The sequence below is a fragment of the Cucurbita pepo genome, chromosome LG11 (genome assembly GCF_002806865.2).
Source record: "Cucurbita pepo subsp. pepo cultivar mu-cu-16 chromosome LG11, ASM280686v2, whole genome shotgun sequence".
Lineage (NCBI taxonomy): Eukaryota > Viridiplantae > Streptophyta > Magnoliopsida > Cucurbitales > Cucurbitaceae > Cucurbita > Cucurbita pepo.
In genome coordinates this window covers 9490465-9514762 of record NC_036648.1, presented here as the reverse complement: position 1 = coordinate 9514762, position 24298 = coordinate 9490465, and the positions used below count along the sequence as shown (strand labels likewise).

At 37.6% G+C, this 24298-nt stretch overlaps 4 protein-coding genes across 5 annotated transcripts; 3 read left to right on the top strand and 1 right to left on the bottom strand.

The window, feature by feature from the left end:
• Nucleotides 1–2235: 2235 nt before the first annotated feature.
• LOC111806121 (glutathione hydrolase 3-like) lies at nt 2236–6429 on the top strand. 2 transcript variants are annotated; one of them, XM_023691478.1, is made up of 7 exons: nt 2236–2544; nt 2967–3304; nt 3996–4514; nt 4594–4829; nt 4971–5235; nt 5821–5958; nt 6050–6429. In XM_023691478.1, exons 1-7 carry the CDS (start codon nt 2451–2453, stop codon nt 6323–6325), a joined length of 1866 nt encoding a protein of 621 aa, XP_023547246.1. In that variant the 5' UTR covers nt 2236–2450; the 3' UTR covers nt 6326–6429. The 2 variants fall into 2 exon arrangements, with proteins under 2 accessions (XP_023547246.1, XP_023547247.1); XM_023691479.1 differs by having other exon boundaries at nt 2456–2544; nt 3022–3304.
• Nucleotides 6430–6915: 486 nt separating this feature from the next.
• Nucleotides 6916–11433, top strand: LOC111806123 (mitochondrial-processing peptidase subunit alpha-like). The gene is made up of 13 exons (XM_023691480.1): nt 6916–7009; nt 7700–7936; nt 8039–8335; nt 8428–8595; nt 8688–8852; nt 8933–9019; nt 9165–9231; nt 9462–9559; nt 9698–9770; nt 9855–9925; nt 10062–10111; nt 10765–10877; nt 10985–11433. The coding sequence occupies exons 1-13, from the start codon at nt 6971–6973 to the stop codon at nt 11035–11037; spliced, it is 1518 nt and encodes a 505-aa protein (XP_023547248.1). The 5' UTR covers nt 6916–6970; the 3' UTR covers nt 11038–11433.
• Nucleotides 11434–13809: 2376 nt separating this feature from the next.
• LOC111806125 (NAC domain-containing protein 75-like) lies at nt 13810–17725 on the top strand. Its single transcript, XM_023691484.1, has 6 exons — nt 13810–13933; nt 14042–14234; nt 14681–15297; nt 15521–15727; nt 15862–15954; nt 17542–17725. The coding sequence occupies exons 1-6, from the start codon at nt 13817–13819 to the stop codon at nt 17632–17634; spliced, it is 1320 nt and encodes a 439-aa protein (XP_023547252.1). The 5' UTR covers nt 13810–13816; the 3' UTR covers nt 17635–17725.
• A 2256-nt stretch (nt 17726–19981) lies between these two features.
• On the bottom strand, nt 19982–23549 carry LOC111806126 (putative dual specificity protein phosphatase DSP8). Its single transcript, XM_023691485.1, has 6 exons — nt 22868–23549; nt 22424–22546; nt 22162–22255; nt 21860–21942; nt 20751–20840; nt 19982–20656 (listed from the first exon to the last, which is right to left on the bottom strand). The coding sequence occupies exons 1-6, from the start codon at nt 23060–23062 to the stop codon at nt 20387–20389; spliced, it is 855 nt and encodes a 284-aa protein (XP_023547253.1). The 5' UTR covers nt 23063–23549; the 3' UTR covers nt 19982–20386.
• Nucleotides 23550–24298: the final 749 nt, after the last annotated feature.

Genomic DNA, 24298 nt, shown 5'->3' with positions numbered 1-24298 from the left:
AACTCTAGTTCCTTCATCCTACATGTCAGGAGTTGAAAAGAATTGTATTTATTTGTTTATGTCGAGCGGAATAGATATCAACAAAAAGGTAAGTAAAGGTGTACGTAGCCTATTTACCAGTGTTATTGTCGGTCGACTTCAAGTATTTGGTAAACTGCTCTATCAATAGAAAAGGCGGAAGCAGCTGGTATATAAATTACTTGCTTCGATCTTCAATAGTGGTCAGTACCAATTCAGTCATGTTTTTATTTATTTTATTTTCTTTTTTATTTTTCTCAGTTAATAAAATAAAAAATTTATAAGTGATAGGAGTGTAAATGCATTTAATTAATTAATGGCAACTTTTCTATTAATTTTAAATGCATAAATTAGCATTTCTTTTGCAGGCCGAGCAATGGCCCATTGGGCTATTTTTAAACGAGCGTTTCACTATTAAGCCCACAAACATTGGGGGTTAGGGCTATAAATATGAACACGTGTGATACACGCGCTCTGCTTTTTCCCGGTGTTCTTCACTTTTTTCGGTCATTGCTCTATCATGTCTCTCATTTCACTTCAAAATTTATCGCGCAACTCCCTCAACTCTCTCGAATTTCGATTTCCACCCCGTTATACTTTCAACTTCCCACTCAATGCCCACTCCTTTTAGTCACATTTTTCACACAATTTTCTCTAATTAAAGTAGAGCCAACGCTACTGGTCGAGCTAAGCTAGCCGGGCTTGAAGGGAAACGACGCCTATCGATTACATGTCTTGAATTTTTTGCATGTAGGTAGAGGTAGAAATAGTTAAAATTACTTTTATCATGTTCAAAGTCACTCTTAAGCTTGTCTGAAGATGGGAGCCTGATTTGTCACCTCTCGGGTGGGATAGACATTGTTGTTGGTTTGATTTGTTTCAGATAAAAAAAGCAAGATTCCTGTAAATGACCTCTTGACCCTCGTTGAACGGGGGCATTGAAAGTTATGGCAGGGTAGTACATTCATTTGTCTTATTATATGAACCAATTTCGTATCGTAACTTTTCATTGATAATTACAATATAAATAAGTTATTTGAAATGTCGATGTCAATGGAATTGCTGATTTCTTAATGTTGTCATAACGTTGATAGAAATTTTGAGAAAAAAAATTAGATAATGATGTTTATGATGTGATTCTCGTGATAAGAACCATTTTTTATTTTTTTTCGGGTTCGGAAAGTCAAAGATGGGAGAGATCAAGTAATGAAATATAATTATCTTAAGATATATGACTTAAAAAGATAATCTTTTATATTTATTGAACTTGGTTGTAATTAATAAATTGTAATTTAATTATAGCAAAATTAGATTATAATTATGGTGGCATGGTTGGAATTTTTGGAAAAATAAATTACAAATTTATGAATTGATGGTCATTTATATTGATAATTATCACTTTAATTATAACTTAATTATGTTATAATTAATAATTTTTAGTAGTCATTAAAAAGCTTGGGCAATAATTGTATTTTCATATAATTAAAAATAATATCAACAATAATATACAAGAAAATTACGATAGATTTAGAATTTTATAAATTTATTAGCCAAAAATAAAAAAACGAGGTTGGCGGGAAAAGGGGTGAGAATTCCGACGACTCGTCGGAATTCTCACAACCTCACCCTACACGTTTCCCTCAACGCCAAGAATACGCCAATGACCTTCAGTCGAGCCTCACAGAATCCACATGCAAAGAAAACTAACATGATACAGAGTAAAAATGGAAGGAGAAGAAGAAAAGACTGTTGAGTTACTTCATGACGAGACGCCGACAATCACCCTTGTCGAGACTCATTGTCCCGTATAGTGTAGATAATACCGTAAAATAGGGGACTAACCAGGCGGGGAACACCATGATGCACACGAGTGATTATTGCCGAACGGTGTTGTAATTTTGTGTCCAGGTTCAAACCTTGGTAGGTACAGATGGAAATTATTAAATTATATTTAATGTTTTGTATTAAAAAATAAGATAAATTTTAATGGTCACAAATTAGTTGGAGCCTTTCCATTTTTGTCGTGTAAGAGTAATAAACAAATAAAAGTTGGCTGCCAAAGAAGCTGACGAGTCGGGCAGAAAAGAACTGTCGTCCAATTATCATTTAACACGTGGACGCCAAATTATTGAAAACGACTCAATAGAGAAATATCATATTTTCGGATGAGAATACATTATTAAATTTGTTGTGAAAAAAATAAAAACATATTTTTACATTTTTGTTTTATTGGATTTAAATTAACTCATCAAAATATCACAATTTCGACAAAATTAGAGGTTGAAATCCGTTGAAGTCAGAAAAAAAAGGAAGAAATGAATAAGATGACGGATGTATTATTTAATACGTAACTTCTTCTGCGTTTTGGTAGCTAGAATTCGAAGCAATTTTATTAAAGTCAGCGATTCTTTGAGAGGATCTGTGGATTAGCGATGGAATCTCCATTACTGCGCCGCCGTGAATTGGTGAACAAGAGGCGTTGCAGAGGAGTGATTTTAGTTCCGCTTGGATTACTTGCCATCGCAGGTAGTTCAGCTAATCTTCACCTTCGTTTATTTTTTTCTGTTGTATTGAATGTTTTCGTTTTAGATTTTGGATTCATCGTAAATCAAGGGCTAGAGAAGTTTCATCTGAGGGTAATTGTTCGGCCTTATCGAGGAGATTTCGGAGTTCTTTTGTTTTACGACGATTTTGACTTTGTTTTAGTTCTTCGTTTGTCTTGAATGATTTCGGAGTTCTTTTGTTTTACGATTGTTTTGTTGATGTCAAGTTCTACTTCAGATTGAACTGTTGCATTTGCGACTGATTCGAACTCGTTTGTTTTACGACTGATTCGAACTGTTGCATTTGCGATTGTTTTGTTGATGTCAAATTGTACTTCTTCGTTTGTTTTACGATTACCTGAACATTTGCGACTGATTCGAACTCGTTTGAGTCTCTTTATGTAGTTGTTGGCTATATCCTTGGAGGTTCCATTAATGGTTTGGTATTTAATGAGGAAAGCAAGCACTCTGGTGGAATAGATATCAGTAATCCCGAAATTGTTGAGTCAGAGAAGGGAGTTGTTGCTGCTGATGACGGCCGCTGCTCCGAAATTGGAGCGTCGATGCTTAGGCAGGGAGGGCATGCCGTTGATGCTGCAGTCGCAACTGCATTGTGCCTCGGTGTGGTGGGTTCGATGTGGAGCGGGATAGGCGGTGGAGGTTTTATGCTTGTCCGATCCGCATCGACTTTGCAAACCACAGCTATTGATTTCCGGGAGACCGCACCCTTGGCTGCATCTCAGGTTCAAAATCTCTCCCTCTTTTGGTAGAACAGATGGTTGTCTTTTAGCCTGCAACTCTCAAAAGTACACCGTAAAAAGATGGGTTAGAAACTACGACTCTTTACAATAGTATAATATTGTCAACTTTGAACATAAACTCTAATGACTTTGCTTTTGGTTTCTGTAAAAGGCCTCATTCCATTCTTACTCATAAACTTAGGATCATTCTCTTACTTAGCCAACGTAGGACTCTCTCCCAACAATACTCCACTCGAACAAAGTACACCACAGAGCCTCTCCTGAGACCTATGGATCCCTTGAACAACCTCCTCTTAATTGAGACTCGACTCCTTCTCTGGAGCCCTCGAACAAAATACACCATTTGTTCGACACTTGAGTCACTTTTGACTACACTTTCGAGGCTTGTAACTTCTTTGTTCGACATTTGAGGATTCTATTAACATGGCTAAGTTAAAGGCATGACTCTTATACCATGTTAGGAACCACGATTCTCCACCATGGTATGGTATTGTCCACTTTGAGTATAAGCACTCACGGCTTTGGTTTTGGTTTCTCCAAAAAGCCTCATACCATTGGAGATAGATTCTTTATATAAACTTATGACCATTCTCTTCATTAGCCAATCCCTTCCAACAATCCTGGAAAAAGGAGAGTGAAAAGTTGTAAGCTGTTTCATTTTGGTAATGTGCAGGATATGTATGAAACCAATGTGACTGCCAAAAGTTTGGGGCCACTATCAATTGCAGTTCCTGGAGAGATAGCTGGCCTTCATGAAGCTTGGTTGAGATATGGCCGTTTGGCGTGGCGGTCCTTATTTGAGCCTGCTATAAAGCTTGCCAAGGATGGGTTTGTGATATCTCCTTATGTAGGACAGTCCTTAGTTTCCTCTACCAACATGATCCTAAATGATCCTGGGTTGAGACGAGTTTACGCACCAAATGGTAAAATAGTACAAGCAGGCGACACTTGCTACAACGTTGAGCTAGGCAAGAGCTTAGAGGCTGTGGCAGATCAAGGGCCGCAAGCCTTCTATAACGGTGCTGTCGGAGAGAAGTTGGTGAAGGATGTGAGGGAAGCTGGTGGGATTTTATCCATGGAGGATTTGAGGAACTACACAGTTGAAGTAACCGAGGCAATGACTACCGAGGCAATGGGCTACACAGTGCATGGCATGCCACCTCCTTCAAGTGGAACACTTGGCTTTGCTATGGTCTTGTCCTCTCTTTACCTCCTACTTAAAACTTTTCTGAAATCCCTTTTGATTCCAGACTCTATTCTTGAATGAACAGGTAATGAACATCTTCAAAAGCTACAATGATCCTGATGCCACCAAGGGAAATCTTGGCCTACATCGACTAATCGAAGCATTGAAGCACATGTATGCCGAGCGAATGAACTTGGGCGATCCTCGGTTTTCGAACATTAGCAACTCTGTCTCCAACATGCTCAGTCCATCATTTGCTAAGAAAATTCAGGAAAAGATAATCGACAACACTACTTTTCCTCCGGATTACTATCAATATAGGTATCGATCAAATGAAAAAAACACGCTCAGCCCGTTTTTCTCTTCGAACTCTTGTCCGAATTCGAACAAGGTTATTGATGTCTTAAATGTTTAGATTTGCTCTAAGTTTGCTAATTTTAACTTGTTCTTTACAATTACTAGGTGGAGTCAGCTAAGAGATAGTGGAACCAGTCACTTTTGCATTGTGGATGCAGAGAGAAACGCTGTTTCATTGACAACAACCGTAAATGAGCACTTTGGGGCTGGCCTTCTCTCACCTTCTACTGGTATTGTTCTTAATAATGAAATGGGAGACTTTTCTGTACCCACAGATATCTCTCCAGATAAACTCCCCCCAGCACCTGCAAATTTCATCCAGCCAAACAAGAGGCCCCTCTCTTCCATGATACCTCTTATTGTCACAAAGGTACAACTCTTATTTACACATTTGATTGTTTTGGATCTTTTGATATGGATGACTTTGCTCTAATATCATGTTCAAAAGTTTATCTGTGAGATCCTACGTCGGTGGTGGAGGAGAATGAAACATTCTTCATAAGGGTGTGGAAACTTCTCTCTAGCTGACGCGTTTTAAAAACCTTGAGGGGAACCCCGAAAGAGAAAACCCAAATAGGATAATATCTACTGGCTGTGGGCCCGCTGTTACAAATGGTATAAGAGCTAGCTATCGGGCGATGTGTCAGCAAGGAAGCTGAACCCCGAAGGGGTGGATTGGGAGAGTCCCACGTCGATTGAAAAAGGGAACGAGTGCCAGCAAGGACGCTGGGCGCTAAAGGGGGTGGATTGTGAGATCCCACATCGGTTGGGGAAAAGAACGAAACATTCTTTATAAGGGCGTGGAAACCTCTCCCTAACATACACGTTTTAAAAATCTTGAGGGGAAGTCTAAAAGAGAAAGCTAAATAACATAATATTTGCCAGCGGGGGTTGGGGGGTTACATTATTATGATCCTCAATTATTAGCTTGGAAATGTTGTTTGATCCTTCATAGGATGATCGGTTGATTGCGGTACTCGGCGGTAGCGGAGGAATGAAGATAATTCCGGCAGTAATTCAGGTTTTCCTCAACTATTTCTCCCTGGGATTCCAACCTTTCCCAGCTGTTGAAAGGTCAAGGGTGTATCATCAGGTTTGTTTGTTTGTTTGTTACTCAATTTCCAGGCACAATTTCTTGCCACAAACAGTTGACATTATAATGTAGCCTTGTTGTGTATCTGCAGCTAATTCCAAACGTAGTAAAATACGAAAACTTGACGTTCATCGATGGCGATCATGTCGAACTTTCAGACGAAAAGACAGCATTCTTGGAAGAGAGGGGTCATAAAGTGGTAGCTATTGATGCACCAGGAGCCATTGTTCAGTTCATAGTTCAAAACTTTGAAGACGCCATTGACAAAGGTCGAAAGGGCAGAAAGATATCCAATGATCGAACACATTTTGGTGTTCTTACGGCTGTGTGCGACCCCAGAAAAAACGGGAACCCCGCAATCGCCTAGGAAATGTTGCCCCCTCCCCCACTCCCCCCTCCTTTTGTACATTGTTCTTAGATTGGGCCTGGCTCTCTCTCGTTGGCTGAATGATCAGTTTCCTCGTGTTTCAAGAGGGCCATCCATAGGCCATTGGGACTCAAAACACGGTTTAAATATTTTCTACACGAAATGTAAGCTAATATACCAATTACACAAAATTCAATTTGGTAATTTATATAAATGTTTCAAGTCCGAAAAGCGGACATCGAACCACCGCTAAGTTATCAAAAACACGTCTAAAGAGAGAGTGAATGCCCATAAAATAACCGCCCTACCCATTAATGGACTATAAAGGGCAGACGAACGGAGACATACTGAGAACTCGAACCGCAATTAAACGATTAGAATATCAAATAAAAAATTGAGATCTCAAAGGGGAGATGACCTTCCAAGTCACTGCTACACTAAATTTAAATGTGTATCATATGGTGTAATTTTTTTTATTTGACTCATGGGATAAAAGACACGTGGCAAGTTCTGATCTCGACACGTGTCTACATATCGCATCGCATAATAGACCTTTATTACTCTGAGAATTCCCAATCTTCAGGCATAAAGGCTATTTGACGCTCAATTGCCAAAGCGCTTTGTGGAGAACATTGTTGGATCGTTATGTACAGAGCTGCAGCTTCGCGAATCAGGCCTCTGAAGGTTAGTAAACTTGGTCCGCCCTCGATAACGCCCTGTTGACCTCTTTGATTTTGATCTCTTATTCACATTTTGTTCACGCGCACATCTGATTATTTTCGATGATTTGGTTTTTAGATTTTGAATTTCTTTAGATATGGATCGGAATTCGTTGCTCTGGAAGTTTTTAAGCCTTCTCGAACTCAACGTTGTAATTTATTGTTTGTTTCGTTAAATTGTTATTGGAAAGACACCGAAATGGAGCTGGACGTGAGTGTTTATAATATCAATGGTGAGAAATGATTGCGTCGAAGTCATGTGATTAGCATATTGAGCTGCTAGGTTATTGATTTAATTGTTGCGACCTTTTACAGTCTGCGCATATATTTGTATTTATTTAGGTCTGGTATAATTTATTTAGTTTTTGAAAATTCAGCTTATAATCTCTACTTTCTGTTATCCACACTTTTTTAAAAAATTAAGGAAAGTTTTGAAGGTAAACATAATAGTATTTAAGAACTTAGTTTAAATTGGATATCATAGTATGAAAATTGAGAGGAAAAAACAAAACTGTTATCGAATGGGTTTAGTTTTAGTTGGCTTATTCTGTATGGCCAGTCGGTTAATGGTAGTATAAACGATTTACATAACACCTCGGGAATCAAATGCTTTGATGGATAATGATGATCATGTTTCTGTCGAACAATGACTCAGGGGCATGCAAACAATGGACTATATAGATTTGCAAGCTCTAGTGCCGTTGCCTCAAAGCATAAATCTTCTGGGGGTCTCTTTGGCTGGTTGCTTGGAGACCGTTCTACACTACCTCCCCTAGACTTTCCCCTATCCGATGTGAACCTTCCGCCTCCATTGCCGGATTATGTTGAACCTGGTAAGACCAAGATCACAACGCTGCCAAATGGTGTAAAAGTGGCATCAGAAGCATCATCGGTAAGATGGGAACCATATGAATTTATATACTTGTTCTTTGTATTTGGCCTGCTCGTGTTCCGTTTACTCGGGGAAAATTAAACTTTTTTTTGTTCAATGCAGAATCCTGCTGCATCAATTGGTCTATATGTTGATTGTGGTTCAATTTATGAGACTCCAGAAAGTTTTGGTTCTACACATCTGCTGGAGCGTATGGCGTTTAAAAGCACAAGAAATCGAAGTCACTTACGTGTTGTGCGAGAGGTAGAGGCAATTGGTGGCAATGTGCTTGCCTCGGCTGCTAGAGAGCAGATGGGCTACACCTTCAATGCTTTGAAGTCATATGTCCCTGAAATGGTGGAGCTGCTTATTGACTGTGTTAGGAATCCTGTTTTTCTTGACTGGGAGGTCAAAGAGCAGGTCTCTCTGGGCTTCTTGAATATCATTAATACCTAACTCCACAAATTTTGTAACTGCTGACTCACTGAGAGATCAAAGTTTATGTTCAACAGATTTCAAGGGTAAAAGATGAGATTATTGAAGCTTCCAACAACCCCCATGGGTTACTTTTGGAATCTATCCATGCTGCTGGTTACTCTGGTGCCTTGGCAAATTCTCTTTTAGCTACGGAGTCTGCTATAAATAGTTTGAGTGGTCCAATTTTGGAGAAATTTGTTTCTGTAAGTTGAATGGGAGCTTATAATATCATATTTATTCTTATAATTAACTATTTAACGATGTTATTTATTTACCGGTCATCTTCTTCCTTCAGGAGAATTATACTGCATCTCGCATAGTACTGGCAGCATCTGGTGTTGAACATGAAGAACTCTTATCCATTGCTGAACCACTTCTATCTGACCTTCCAAGTGTTCCTCATGAGGAGCCAAAATCAGTGTACAATGGGGGTGATTATCGTCATCAAGGTGATTCTGGGGTGCGTATCATCAATATTGTATACTTTACATCCAGTCTTCATTTCCAGGCATCATTTGTTAATTGTTCGCTCTCTTTCAGGACGGGAGGACACATTTTGCTCTTGCATTTGAACTCCCCGGTGGCTGGCATAAGGAGAAGGATGCTATGGCCTTAACTATTCTTCAGGTCTTAACAATGAATATCTATTGTGGTTAAGTGATTGTTATGACACTTTGGTTTAGATCATGCACATGCACCCATTATTTATTTAGTCCATTTTAAACTTTATCACTGTGAAAAGACAAGAACAATAATATTTCTCATCTCTTAGATGTTACTGGGAGGCGGAGGGTCCTTCTCAGCTGGTGGACCTGGAAAGGGGATGTACTCTCGGCTGTGTAAGCCCTAAATTTCTTTTACTTTGATGGCCATGTATCTGAGTTTCTTTTTTTGTTTGTTTGATTGTTTATCCTTTTTTTTTTTCTTGGGGGGGGGTGGGGGGATTGAAGGGAGGAGATCCATGTCTTAATTTACCCATACAATCCAATCCAATCCAATTCGACCTTAGTTTACCTATGTCGTATGTTTTTTAGTGTTAACTTCTTTGTATTTGTTGATCTGTGAACAGATCTCCAGGTCTTAAATGAGTATCCACAGGTCCAGTCGATTTCAGCATTCAGCAGTATTTACAACAATAGTGGCATATTTGGAATCCAAGCAACTACCGTAATGATTCTCTTTAGATTCTTTTGTCGTTGTTATTGACCACAAAATAGATAACTTAGCATAATACAAAACCTCTATGTTGAACTTGGTGATAGGATTACTTATTTCTCCCTTTATAAACATCCACCTTTTTTGTAGGCTTCTAATTTCGTGCCAAAAGCCTTTGATATTGCAGCTAGCGAACTGTTAGCCATTGCAACGCCTGGAAAAGGTCCGTTGTGATGCTTTCCCCTTTCTGGCATTTCTAGAACCACTACATTTAACTTGATCACTGATAACATTCCCTTGTTTACAGTTGAACAGGTGCAGCTAGACCGTGCCAAACAGTCGACAAAGTCAGCTGTGCTAATGAATTTAGAATCCAGGGTTTGTATTATTATATTTTACTTCTTGTTGCCTTACCATACCTGGATCTTAGTTTCTTTTTTTTTCAAAAAAAAAAAAAAAAACATTTTTTTGAAAATGGCTCCACTTATTGTGGGTGTTGAGTTGTATTTTGTAGGTGGTGGCCTCGGAGGACATAGGCAGACAAGTTTTGACATATGGTGAAAGGTATGGTCTGAGTCATTTATTCTACTCTTTCTATTTGAAAGATTTAAGATTAATGTGGATGTGGTTATGCTGTTATTGCTTATTACTCAATGAACACTCTGTTCCATGGTCACTTGTTCACATTATCCAAACGATATGTACCATGCCACTTTTCTTACACTAAGTTATTTCTTAAGAGCTTTGTAATTACAAGTTAAAAATATAACGTGAAGTCATTTTTTATTTTTGAGTTGAGCTTTGTAATTTCAATAGTGATCTGTCTTTTAAGGCCACACATGCTCACTTTTTAATTATCATGTGGTNCGGAGGACATAGGCAGACAAGTTTTGACATATGGTGAAAGGTAAGGTCTGAGTCATTTATTCTACTCTTTCTATTTGAAAGATTTAAGATTTATGAGGATGTGGTTATGCTGTTATTGCTTATTACTCAATGAACACTCTGTTCCATGGTCACTTGTTCACATTATCCAAACGATATGTACCATGCCACTTTTCTTACACTAAGTTATTTCTTAAGAGCTTTGTAATTACAAGTTAAAAATATAACGTGAAGTCATTTTTTATTTTTGAGTTGAGCTTTGTAATTACAACAGTGATCTGTCTTTAAGGCCACACATGTCTTAAATATATAATGTATCCCACATTATTCAGGAAACCTGTGGAGCATTTCTTGAAAGCTGTAGAGGAAGTAACTCTGGAGGATATAGCTTCAATTGCACAAAAACTTCTCTCTTCTCCATTGACAATGGCCTCATATGGCGACGGTACTTATCATGCTCCAACAGAACCTCATGATATCTATTTATCTTGCTTAAGAGCTGTTTTTATTAGCTTTCTCTATATAATTAGTTCTTTATATATTATTCTGCAGTTATTCTTGTTCCAAGCTATGATTCTGTCAGCAGCAAGTTTAAGTCAAAGTGACCAATCGTTTTTATTGATTCAAATTAGTCGGCATGGAACAAAGAAACTGCTATCTTCAAAGCCTTGTTGTGTATGGTCACTGTCTTTTGAAAATAAGAAAAAGCATTGAGGTCCTGTTTATCTCAATAATTGGTAAATTTGGGCAAACCCCTTTTTGTCAAGACCCGATCTCTATTGATGGTATGTTTTATTCCTTCTATCATAACAGTGAAGTATTTTTCAGTTAACAGTTCCATCTTGAAGAAAGTTCATGTTCTGAACGTTTGTACTTTGGAACATTGTAATTTGCAAGGCCTCAAGAGCAACAATCTGAGTTGATTTTTGTAATCTTTAATAATAAAGTTCTGCTTGCTACACATGCTCGAGATTTGAGTTTAGTGCAGTGTTTATTTGTTATTTAGAGCTCTTCTTCTGTTCCTTTCTTTTCTTTTCTTTTTAATCTTTCAGTTACTCAGATCTCTACTAAGGGGTTGGTTGGATGCATACGAGGAATTATTCTCCTAAAGGTACTCTACAATTTGCTTTAAAAAATGTACATTTCTTCGGGAAAGAGGCTCCATGATCTTAATTCAAGATAACTGATAATTCATGCATACTTGAAGGCTTCTTCTTATCATTATTTTTCATGTTCCTTGATTCATTTTTTTTGCCTATTTAGACATCAATAGAGAATGTTTACGGGGCGGGAGAAGCCGTCTCCATATCCTATTTCAATCTAATTCTCGCAAAATTCTTATAGAGATTGAGACTAGATTTCTTACCAGCAAAATTCTTATAGAGATTGAGACTAGATTTCTTACCAATCATGAGGTCCCACTTAAATAGCCACTTCGAGACGTATGTATCAAATTTTTTTTTGCTTTAATATGTTCTTCATGGCCATCATTTTGATCTAAGGTTTTTTGGAACTGTCCACATGTGAATGTATTTTCATGCGTTTGTATGTGGATAGGTCATATTAAAATTATTAGATTCATATCCCAATGAGGAAATGTTTAAGAAAGTGTATATGCTTGGGTGTGAGAAAGCCAAAAGCCAATGTTATGTGGGTCCACTGTTGGGTTAGTCAATGGATAATGGGACTAGCCATATATGAGTAGGATATCATCCACTACTGCTCTTTTTCTCGTAATTTGTGTTTAAAGATCGTTCTTGGTTTGGATTCATTTATATTTAGTAAAAATCTTGGTTTGGTACCCAGATATTTCGTTCTTTATACTTTCATTTTTATGTGTCGTTTTTATCATAATCTTCTGGTTATCTGTTTGGATTCCATGAGGAAAAAAAAAAAAAAAAAAAAATAAAAAGAAAAGAAAAGAAAAAGGGGTGTGGGACAAAATGAGGAAGCATGGGTAGAAATCTGGTGGGGAACACATCATTTAAGAAGCTTCATCATGATTTGCTTCTTGACTGATCAAAGGGAGTCTGTTATAAACGTGAAGATTAACCATCATCCGATCAAATTGCTTTTGTGGCCCACAAGATTTCCCCTTTTTCAACCACGTCATACCCTCTTGCCTCCACCCCTAAACACGATACATAAGGAGTCAAAATAGACAATATCTGTTAAAGATGGACTTAGGTTGATACAAGTGGTATCAAAGTCATTTATTGTCGAAGTAGGACTAGACCCTCTCCAGAGTAGTCGTATTTTAAAACCATGATAAAGATGAACTTAGGTTGATACAAATGGTATCAAAGTTATTTATTGTCGGAGTAGGGCTAGACCCTCTCTAGCGTAGTCGTGTTTTAAAACCATGAAGCTGACAACGATTCGTGATAGAACAAAGTGAATAATAGACAAGGAGGGATATCTCGGGGTTAATTACAATCTAAATTTGTAATTAAAAAGACCCATCAAGCATACCGCTCATGTGCCTTGCCTATCAAGCAACCTTCTTCTTAATCTCTCTCTCTATGCAACATTCATGGGTAAAAGCATAATGACCATCTCCCCACCTCAATGCCCATGTGAGTCTCTCTCTCTCTCTCTATTGCATATTTCTTGATGAAGAAATTTAGGGTTGAAAGAGAATTTGATCTTGCCTTAGAATCTGAGTTTTGTACTCAAAAAGGCTTCGCCACGTACACGCTTATCAATGTCGGTTGTTTCATCTTTATCTCCATGTTTTTCGTTGGCCTGTATCATTTCTAAATTCTTACGTTTGTGTCTATTTAGTATAGAACTTAAAAGATTAAGGTTTAAAGATTTGTCAGATGCATTTTAATGTTAAAAAACTTGAACCGAGATGCTCTAACAAAACTTCGAGGTGTCGAGATGTGGGCGTGTTCTAAAACAAAGCCAAGACCAATTTAGATGTGAAATAATATATATACATATAGTTGTAAGTTTAGGAGTTGGGCCTAAGAGAGCAATGGGTGTGAAAGAAGGCCATTTTGTTGGTTGGCTTTTGCTTTTGGAGTCAGTCAAGGGTTCAAACAAAAGAAACAAGGCCACCTTTTCCCTATCATTCTTTTTCTTCTTCTTCTTCTAAATTTCCCAAAACTTGATCTTCTCCTAAATTTCCCAAAACTTGATCTTCTCCACCTTCTTCCTCATTTTTGGACAAAACCCAGTTTTTAGATTTCAATTTTAGTCATTGGGGTGTGAAAATTCCCTATTTTTTCTTTCATAGTGATGAGAATTTGCAGTACCAAGTTGATATCAAGCTTGAAAGAGGGAAGGAGAAGGAGAGGAAGATAGTAATAGCATATATCTCCAAGAATTATTCAACGACGACAAAAAAACGACGTCGAATACGAAGAACTATTAGAGCGTATGAACATGAAGAGCAATTTGGGGTCGATCACGAGCTCCGATCTTATCGATGCAAAGCTTGAGGAGCATCAGAAGTGCGGATCAAAGCAGTGCCCGGGTTGCGGGCACAAACTGGAAGTGAAGTCGGTAAAAAACAAGAACCTTCTACTCTGATATGTATCCGGGTTTGTGTGTTGTTATGTTATTTGGTTTCGGTTTGGAATTGAGTTGGGTTGAATTTTGGAGCGGAGTGTGCAGGATTGGTTAGGTCTACCAGCAGGAGTGAAATTTGACCCAACAGACCAAGAACTGATAGAACATCTTGAAGCTAAAGTGGAAGCCAAAAATGACATCAAATCTCACCCTTTGATTGATGAATTCATTCCTACACTTGATGGTGAAGATGGGATTTGCTATACTCACCCTGAAAAGCTTCCTGGTAATTCATTAAACCCTTTTTTTAAACTCTCTTTTTATCCTTTCCAATGAAAAACGTTAAAAAAACGGCAAATAGACTCGTATTCGAGCTTCAAATCAATGCTTTAGAAGTAAGGGGTATGCCCGTTGTTTCAACGAAAATACCAACAAAAACACCCATCTTGTTTAAATTCGAATTTATCGAACCAAAAACAGTTATGAGTCGACTCTTAACCGCTCAAAATCTATCTAGTGAAGTCGACTATTTAATTTGAATAACTCTATTAGGTTGACAAAAATGTGTCGTCTTAACTATTTGATGCTAGGTTAAAATGTTGTTTTAAAATTCTCTCTCGTGTATGCGATCTTATAGAGCGGTTAGCCGGAATGTTCGAACCCGACAAATAATAGTTTAAAAAAAAGAAAAAAAAATTAATAATTTTGGTTTTTTTTTTTTAATGGGTGTAGGAGTGACAAGAGATGGGTTGAGCAGGCATTTCTTCCACAGGCCGTCAAAAGCTTACACGACAGGAACAAGAAAGCGACGAAAAATCCAAACGGAATGCGACATCCAAGGCGGCGGCGGCGGCGGAGGGGAAACACGGTGGCACAAGACCGGAAAAACACGACCGGTTATGGTCAACGGCCGTCAAAAGGGCTGCAAAAAAATCCTTGTTCTTTACACAAACTTCGGCAAAAATCGAAAGCCTGAAAAAACTAATTGGGTTATGCACCAATACCATTTGGGCCAACACGAGGAGGAGAGAGAAGGAGAGCTTGTCGTTTCTAAGATTTTTTACCAGACACAGCCACGTCAGTGCAACTGGTCCTCCTCCGACAAGGCCGCCGCCGCCGCCGCCGAGGTTACCGGCGACAATGTTGTTCTTAGTAAAAGGGAGAATGTGAGCGGGAGTTATTCATCTTCTCGGCAAATGGCAACCCGCCAAAGAGACGATATATCCCCAGTTGGCGGCGGCCTTTGTCCTCCGCCACATTTCGCCGCCACTTACGGCGGATTGGATCATATTCAACCATTCAAAGCCGACCATTTTAGCTTTGGTCCCTACAGAAGAACCTTTGATGAGGTTCGTATTTATTTAAAAACTTTTTTTTTAAAAAAAGAATTATACTTTTCTATGCTTCAATTACAATTGATTTTCTCCAATTTTTAAGGTTATTGTTTTTTTTTTTTTTTTTTTTTTTAATTAAATGAAATTTAGGCTTAGGAACATAAAATGAAGATTAAGCCATGATTAGGGAATCTAATTGAGAAATCCATATAATTAATTTGTTCTAATTTTTCCGTAGACAGGGATTGGAGAAGCTGCCCCCGGCGAGGGGATCGGAGATCATCGCCACCACCATTGTCACCATATTTCCGTGGCGACTACTGCATTTCAAATAACCCGTCCTTCAAATCCAATCTCCACGATCATCTACCCGTCTTCTCTCCACCATTCCTCGATCATTCTCGACCATGACTCGTATCAAGTCTCACAAAACGAAAGCTTTCAGGTAAGGTAACTCATCAATTAAGATCTCGTTTCATAACCATTTAGTTGAATTTGACTTTGGAATATTATAAGCTTTGAAAAAGAAAGATTAAGAACAAAGAAAGTCACATAAGATGATGGTTTTTTCTTTTACAGCAACAACAACAACATCATGATAAGCTTGGAGGAAGGTCTGCTTCTGGTTTGGAAGAACTCATAATGGGCTGCTCTTCATCTAACATCAAAGAAGTGAGTCAATTTTCATGCACCCTTTTCTGTTTCAACCCTAATTTTCTTCTCGACCGCGATTCGTAAAGTTTTGATTTTGCATCTAATAGAAAGACGGGTTCTTAAATTTTCGGTTTTCTGTCTTAAACTCTTTACAAAAAATGTCAAATAGTTCGATCGTTCTGTGAAACACGAAATCGAAGGCTTAAAGATCGATTAGGTATAAGATTGAAACAATAATTTGAAGGTGAGGGGGAAAAGGGAAAGAAATCCAAATTTCTTTATGGGTATTAGTTTGAATTAAAGATGATATTGTCTCTTAGGGTTCCTTTTTCTCTTTAGCTCTTTTTTTATTATAATTTTCAGTTCATAATCTAAGATTTTTGTGTTTATTTTATGAACAAAGAAAAGAGAATATATTCTATCAACTTCCTTTTGAGAGCTTTTGTTTTGAATTGTTTTTTTAAAGCCATNACAACAACAACATCATGATAAGCTTGGAGGAAGGTCTGCTTCTGGTTTGGAAGAACTCATAATGGGCTGCTCTTCATCTAACATCAAAGAAGTGAGTCAATTTTCATGCACCCTTTTCTGTTTCAACCCTAATTTTCTTCTCGACCGCGATTCGTAAAGTTTTGATTTTGCATCTAATAGAAAGACGGGTTCTTAAATTTTCGGTTTTCTGTCTTAAACTCTTTACAAAAAATGTCAAATAGTTCGATCGTTCTGTGAAACACGAAATCGAAGGCTTAAAGATCGATTAGGTATAAGATTGAAACAATAATTTGAAGGTGAGGGGGAAAAGGGAAAGAAATCCAAATTTCTTTATGGGTATTAGTTTGAATTAAAGATGATATTGTCTCTTAGGGTTCCTTTTTCTCTTTAGCTCTTTTTTTATTATAATTTTCAGTTCATAATCTAAGATTTTTGTGTTTATTTTATGAACAAAGAAAAGAGAATATATTCTATCAACTTCCTTTTGAGAGCTTTTGTTTTGAATTGTTTTTTTAAAGCCATAATTTTGGTTAATGTCTCTTAGGGTTTAGGGTTTAGAGTTCGTCTTTAGCCTTTGTCGTGCATGAATCAGATCAGTACGAGCTCTTACTAACAAGTCCATAAAAACAAACCCAAGTCAAAAAGTCGATAGGAGCTCTCAACGATTCGTGCATAGGCAAGTATTCTCATCATTTTGATACATTTTTCCTTCAGCTTTAAGTTTTCTCGTTTCGTTTAGGATGCTCTCATTTTAGAACATAACTAAGGAATCCAACCTAGAACTCTTCAAGTGTAATGCTCAAGCACACTGCTAGTAGATATTGTCTGCTTTAGTCCTTTACTTATCATCGTCAGCTTCTCGGCTTTAAAACGTGTCTGTTAGACAGAGATTCTCATACCCTTATAAGAAATGTTTCGTTCCCCTCTCTAACCGATGTGAGATCTCACATCAAGAGAGATCGAGATATTTGAACAAAGGAGAGCTATCTTAAAGTTAAATCGTCTAAAAATAAAAAAATAAAAAAATAAAAAAAAGTCAATGTTCGATCTCTCACGAAACCCTAACTTTGACCTAATATGCATTGAGTTTGTGTTTTTGTTTTTGTTTTGTAGGAGTCAACCATGGGAAACAACTCTGAAGAAGCAGCAGAATGGATGAAGTTCTCTCCTTTCTGGCCTGAACCTGACAACCCAAATCATGATTGATAGAACCAAACCAGAAAACCAGACCAAAGCTTGTTCCTTAAACAGACAACATTATTATCCTCATCATTAAAACATCCTTAAGCTTCGAACCCTTTCCCTCTCTCTTAGGACATTACACCATAAAACACAGCTATAACAAAAACAAAAGNTTTTTTTTTTTTTTTTTTTTTTTTTTTTTTTTTTTTTTTTTTTTTTTTTTTTTTTTTTTTTTTTTTTTTTTTTATAAATTTCTGTATAGTTTTTTAAAAATAATTTTTTGTTTCTTACACCAATCTTATTGAGCTTGTATTTAGGGTTCGGATACGTCGTTTTTCCTTCGAGATGTCGAAAATAAGCTCGGGAATAACATGGGTTTCATACNGTGTGATTAGGTAGCTGTTTCATCGTAGTTTCTAAAGGGAATAAAAGAAAGAACAAAGATATTATGAATGTAAAAGAGATTTGAGAGAGAGAAGAATAAACTTTTGGATTTGTTCTAGAAATATAAAGTTGTGGGTCCGCCCACAAATTTGAATTCGAGATCGAAACTTTAAATCAATTGAGTTTTACTCACAATTCAACGCCAATATCGACGACTCTTAAGTACGAAGATATGATGAGCCACTATGAGTTAGTGTAATAGCCCAAAGTCATCGCTAGTAGATATTGTCTGTTTTGGCTCGTTACGTATCGCTATCAGCCTCACAGTTCTAAATCGTGTATGTTAGGGAGAGGTTTCCAAATGCTTATAAGAAATGTGTCTGAGATCCCACAATCCACCCCCTTGGGGCCTAGTGTTCTCGTTGGCACATTACCAGGTGTTTGGCTCTGATACCATTTGTAAAGCCCAAATCCACATCCACTCCCTTGGGGCCTAGCGTCCTCGTTGCCACACCACCAGGTGTCTGGCTCTGATACCATTTGTAAACTCCCAAATCCACTGCTAGCAGATATTGTCAGCCTCGTGATTTTAAAATGTGTCTGGTAGGGAGAGGTTTCCACACCCTTAATGCTTCATTCCCTTCTCCAACCGATGTGAGATCTTACAGTTAGATAACTAGACCGTTCCACATTTCCATTTGTAAACTTGGATAGTTTTTTTTGTTATCCTATGCCTTTTTCTACAATGAACGATGTTCTAAGTTCAAATAGTTGTTCTACGAAACTATTTAGGGTACGAAAGCTTGTTCGTGCATCTAGGTTATCCAACTTTAACGATCAGTGATCAATATCCACGTTATCTAATTAGTCACACCTGATAATTTCTCCACCCGCTAGGGTTACGAGAGGAAAGATCCTAAAGGGATTAGGGATGTTGGGTGGGAATATTGGGAGGGAAGGATGTACCTATTTATGTAAGATTTTGGTTGCTTTTAAAGGTAGAAGAAGGGCTTTGGGTTAGGGTTTCTTTATGGTTTGCAGATTTGGTCCCAAAAAGAAGTTGCAATAAGAATTATATATTAGTGCAAACACGAATATCACAACCTTTTCTTGGATTCTTCCCCTTTTTAGTATACACAAAACAATTACCATAACTACTTTACTTAACTTAGTCCTTAAGTAAAAGGAAATGGATATCCCCTTTCCCCGATCACGCTAAAACTAATATGAAATGAAACTCAAAACTATAATGTTCTATGAATTTTGGATATGTGGATGCAGCTAAAATGAACGGTATAGAACGAGAGTTGCTTAGACTTGTGTCTTCAATGAATTTGAATTGGTTTGATTCAATTAGTTCTAGAAAAAACTCACAAACTCAATCCATAAAGTTTTCATTTATTTAAAGACCAGCAAAAAAAAAACCCCCGAACTATACAAACCCGCCTCTAATTCGACCTGTGGCATAAGTTTCAAGTGGAAATCGATATCATGAGTTTACATGGCTGCATGGTTCCAACTGCCAGCAACCAGCAAAGGACATGACACGATTGNTGGGTTAGGGTTTCTTTATGGTTTGCAGATTTGGTCCCAAAAAGAAGTTGCAATAAGAATTATATATTAGTGCAAACACGAATATCACAACCTTTTCTTGGATTCTTCCCCTTTTTAGTATACACAAAACAATTACCATAACTACTTTACTTAACTTAGTCCTTAAGTAAAAGGAAATGGATATCCCCTTTCCCCGATCACGCTAAAACTAATATGAAATGAAACTCAAAACTATAATGTTCTATGAATTTTGGATATGTGGATGCAGCTAAAATGAACGGTATAGAACGAGAGTTGCTTAGACTTGTGTCTTCAATGAATTTGAATTGGTTTGATTCAATTAGTTCTAGAAAAAACTAACAAACTCAATCCATAAAGTTTTCATTTATTTCATTTATTTAAAGACCAGCAAAAAAAAAAAAAAAACTCGAACTATACAAACCCGCCTCTAATTCGACCTGTGGCATAAGTTTCAAGTGGAAATCGATATCATGAGTTTACATGGCTGCATGGTTCCAACTGCCAGCAACCAGCAAAGGACATGACACGATTGTACAACCTATAGAACAGATCCTGTTCAAGTAACTTCGTTATCCTCGTTACCCTTTCGACTCCGAAGCCAACGAGCTAAATATTTTCCATCAGAACAAACCACAAGGTTTTATTGAGAAGATGATTCTAAGGGAAGTGAAAATTTTGATGTAGCAGTTATGTACAACCTAGTAGTGTCACTATTTGGTGGTGTTCTACTATCAACTTCAGAACGACTCTGTTTGAGCCTTAGGAGTTCGATTCTTACTTCCATGACAAGGCGTGTGCTATGGTCATAAGTCGTTCGTCAACAAGCTCGAGCCTCCGACACCGGCAGACGCTTCATGAGAGATCCACTGCTGCCATGAACTAACAACGACGAAAAGAGGCAGGACAACCTTGCTATCATTGGCTTTGACTTACCCATCCAAGGGCCAACTGCAAGTTCTCTACCTGCACTGTCGATGCACGTACCGTGATATCCTTCTAGATCGTCTTTCGTAATCAGGACTGCATCTCCTCCTGAGGGAGGGCTAGAACTTGCAACGGGTCGACGGTTGCTGTATTCTTGAACAGCCTGTGTGTTATATAAGACATAAGGATGAAACTATCTGATTTCCACAAGCTTCTGATCTAAAAGACTTCCAAGTTTAAGGAGTAATTTCTTTTACCTCCCACTGTGAGGGGGCGAGCAACACCCGTGGTCTTCTCGAGCGCACGTATTCCAGCGCAGCAGATGGGGTCATGTGCTTATATTTGACCTGAACAACAAACAAAGGAAATCAACATAATCTCGATGTTTTGTGCAAGTTTAAATGTAACAGCCCAAGTCCACACGATTGACCAGAACTAGAGTCACTAGTAGATATTGTCACTCTTTGGGCGTTTTTAAAATGTATTAGGGAGAGAGATCTCCACACCCTTATAAAGAATGTTGCATTCCCCTCTCCTAGGCTCTCTTTCGGGCTTCCCCTCAAAGATTTTAAAACGGTCTGCTAGGAAGAGGTTTCCACACCCTGATAAAGAATGTGATAAAGAATGTTTCGTTCTCCAGTCCTAGGCTATCCCTTTCGGGCTTCCCTTCAAGGTTTTTACAACGCGTCTGCTAGGGAGAGGATTCCACACCCTTATAAAGAATGTTTCATTCCCCAATCCGGGGCTTTCCATTTCAAGCTTCCCCTTAAGGTTTTTAAAACGCATCTGCCAGGGAGAGGTTTCCACACCCTTTTGTTCCCCTCTCTTGGGCTTTCCCTTTCGGGCTTCCCCCCAGGTCGTTTCACTAAGGAGAGGTTTCCACGCCCTTTTGTTTCCCTCTCCTCGATTTTCCCTTTCGGGCTTCCCCTAAGGTTTTTAAAATGCGGCTAAGGAGAGATTTCCACACCCTTATAAAAAATGTTTCGTTCCCTCTCCAACCGAGGTAGGATCTCACATCAAAATTCTGGATATATTAGAAAAGAGGATTTCTTTTCACGTCTCACTACTGTACAGAATTTCGACATAGAAGGGTTNTCGGGCTTCCCCCCAGGTCGTTTCACTAAGGAGAGGTTTCCACACCCTTTTGTTTCCCTCTCCTCGGTTTTCCCTTTCGGGCTTCCCCTAAGGTTTTTAAAACGCTGCTAAGGAGAGATTTCCACACCCTTATAAAAAAATGTTTCGTTCCCTCTCCGACCGACGTAGGATCTCACATCAAATTTCTGGATATGTCATAAACGAGGATTTCTTTTCACACGTCTCACTACAGTACAGAATTTCGACATAGAAGGGTAGTACATGATATTACCAAATAGCAAAGCACAATGGTCGTGCTCCTTCCTCGCCCCGCTTTACAATGGACGTACGTTGTTTTACCACACAACGCGTTTCCTGAAGACAGAACAAAAACATGTTAAATCATAGCACACACATTGTAAGAAACAGGGGAAGAAACGNCCTCGCCCCGCTTTACAATGGACGTACGTTGTTTTACCACACAGCGCGTTTCCTGAAGACAGAACAAAAACATGTTAAATCATAGCACACACATTGTAAGAAACAGGGGAAGAAACGACGCTACAAAACGTTACAGCTACGAAAATAACTCACTGTGAATGAAGTCCACAGCTCGACTAATATCAGAAAATTTCGGAGCAAAACAATAATCTCTCGTCGGGATCTTTAAATGATCGATTCCATAGCGCTGCAGAACGTTCAAAAGTCAGGCAATTAGTACAACTTTCATGCCTCAAATGGTTATTCAAAACAAGAAAACTCGTCTCTCTTCAATCGAATCAGGCAACACAATATTTCAAGCTCTAAGAACAAGAAAATACACATGAACAACTGCAAACAAAGAAGCAAAACTCACATAATACAACGAAGATGGAACTAATGTTTCATAAGGTTCATTGAGAGTGATAACACCACCGACACCGAGCTCCTTCAACCTCGGCACGTCTTTGGGGAACGGCACTGCACCGAGCAAAAGAAACTGGGAAGGCAAGACAAAGTTCTTGACATTAATGACAGAAAAACTCAATGGAAAATCCTTGATCAGTATAATGCAGAGACAAATCTGCAACAAAAATCACATAAACACACACAAAAAAAGGAAGCAAATCCATATAGTTTCATGGATTCATACAGTCTTAATATATCATGATCATCAAGTTCATCAGATTCTAACAATCAAATCCATCACACATACAAACTTCAACAATTAAAAGCCAAACAGATCAAAAACGCCATCAAAGATTAAAGATAGTCCTTAAGCAGTTCGATGAACACGAAGCAAACAAAGAAACGAACGGACCTGATCGATTTCATCCCACCATCTGAATTCAGCCTCCATTTTATTCCGAAGAACGTTATACAGAAGGGTAGGGTAAAACAGGATTCGAGCCCCAGCCCCAACCAACGCTCTTTTGGCATCGACCTTCACAATCTGATCGCTACCCATTCCATTTTCCCGATCATTCCCAGCATCTTCCAATTCCACGATCTTCATCGCAAGAACACCAGAAGAAAATTCTAATATCCAGATGAACAAATCGAAACCCCAGAAGAAAAATCTAATACCCAGATGATCAAATCGACACCCGATTCCCACGGAATTAGGGGTAAAATCAAATCGGAATTTCAGTAAAAATGAGGGATAATACGAAAATTACATGAATGGGTGAGAATCGGAAGTATTGGAAGATCGAAGGAAAAGAGGAATCGATCGGAAAGCGAAAGAAATAGAAACGAAACACCACAGGTTAAGGAATGGATCAATTTAGAGAAACGGAGAGTGAGAGCATCTCTCTACTAAGAAATGGAATCATCCGCAGAATTCGAATTTATATGGAAACTGAATAATCAATTGAGGATCAAGCATTTATCCGCACACACCCAAAAAAAATTTAAGTCAGAATCGATTCCAAATTCTAGCTCATGTACATTCTAGATTGCAACTATTAAATTATTTTATCTCAATCTTAGCGATTAAGATATTTCAACTCCATTCTAAACCAACTGTTAATATCACACATCTAAATATGGTAGATAAAGATATAAATGAAGCTATAGGTAACCGATTAGGCCGCTTGTTGTTAATTAAATTTGGATTAAAGACCCACTTCTTAATGAAAATTTAGATATTGAAATATAATGTTTAAAGTATTTAATTTTTAATTAATTAATTAATTAATTTAGTGGAAAGTATATACTTTAGATGAATTTCTCATTTTATTTTAAGAATTAAAAAAAATTAATTTAAAAGGCACATTTATGATGTTTCCAAATCAAGTTTTTTTTTAGATATGGACAATCTTACAAAGCTTTCCACTAAGGCTATAAATAAAGTTTTTTTTTTTTTTAAATATTTTTTTAGATAAGAAAATAGAAAATAAAGTAAACAAAAATAAAAAATAATAATAATAAAAAGGAGAAAAGGGGGGAAAACCCAATTTCTTAAAGTAATTAATTAAAAAAAAGCCCCCAAAGTTTTAAGTTTCTCACTTTATGCCACTTTTTAGTGCAACACGTATTTCTAGAATTAATTCTATTATTGTCTTAGGAATAAATTATTTTTAGAAACAACAACTTTTTAATTAACAATAAATAATTTATTTACTATTTTTGGAACAATTTATTATGTCTCACGAATCAAATAGTTTTATAATAATATATATTCTAGTTAAAATATAAAGGTCCAAGATTCGAATCTCTCGAATTTCACAAGTCATTGAATTCAAATTTG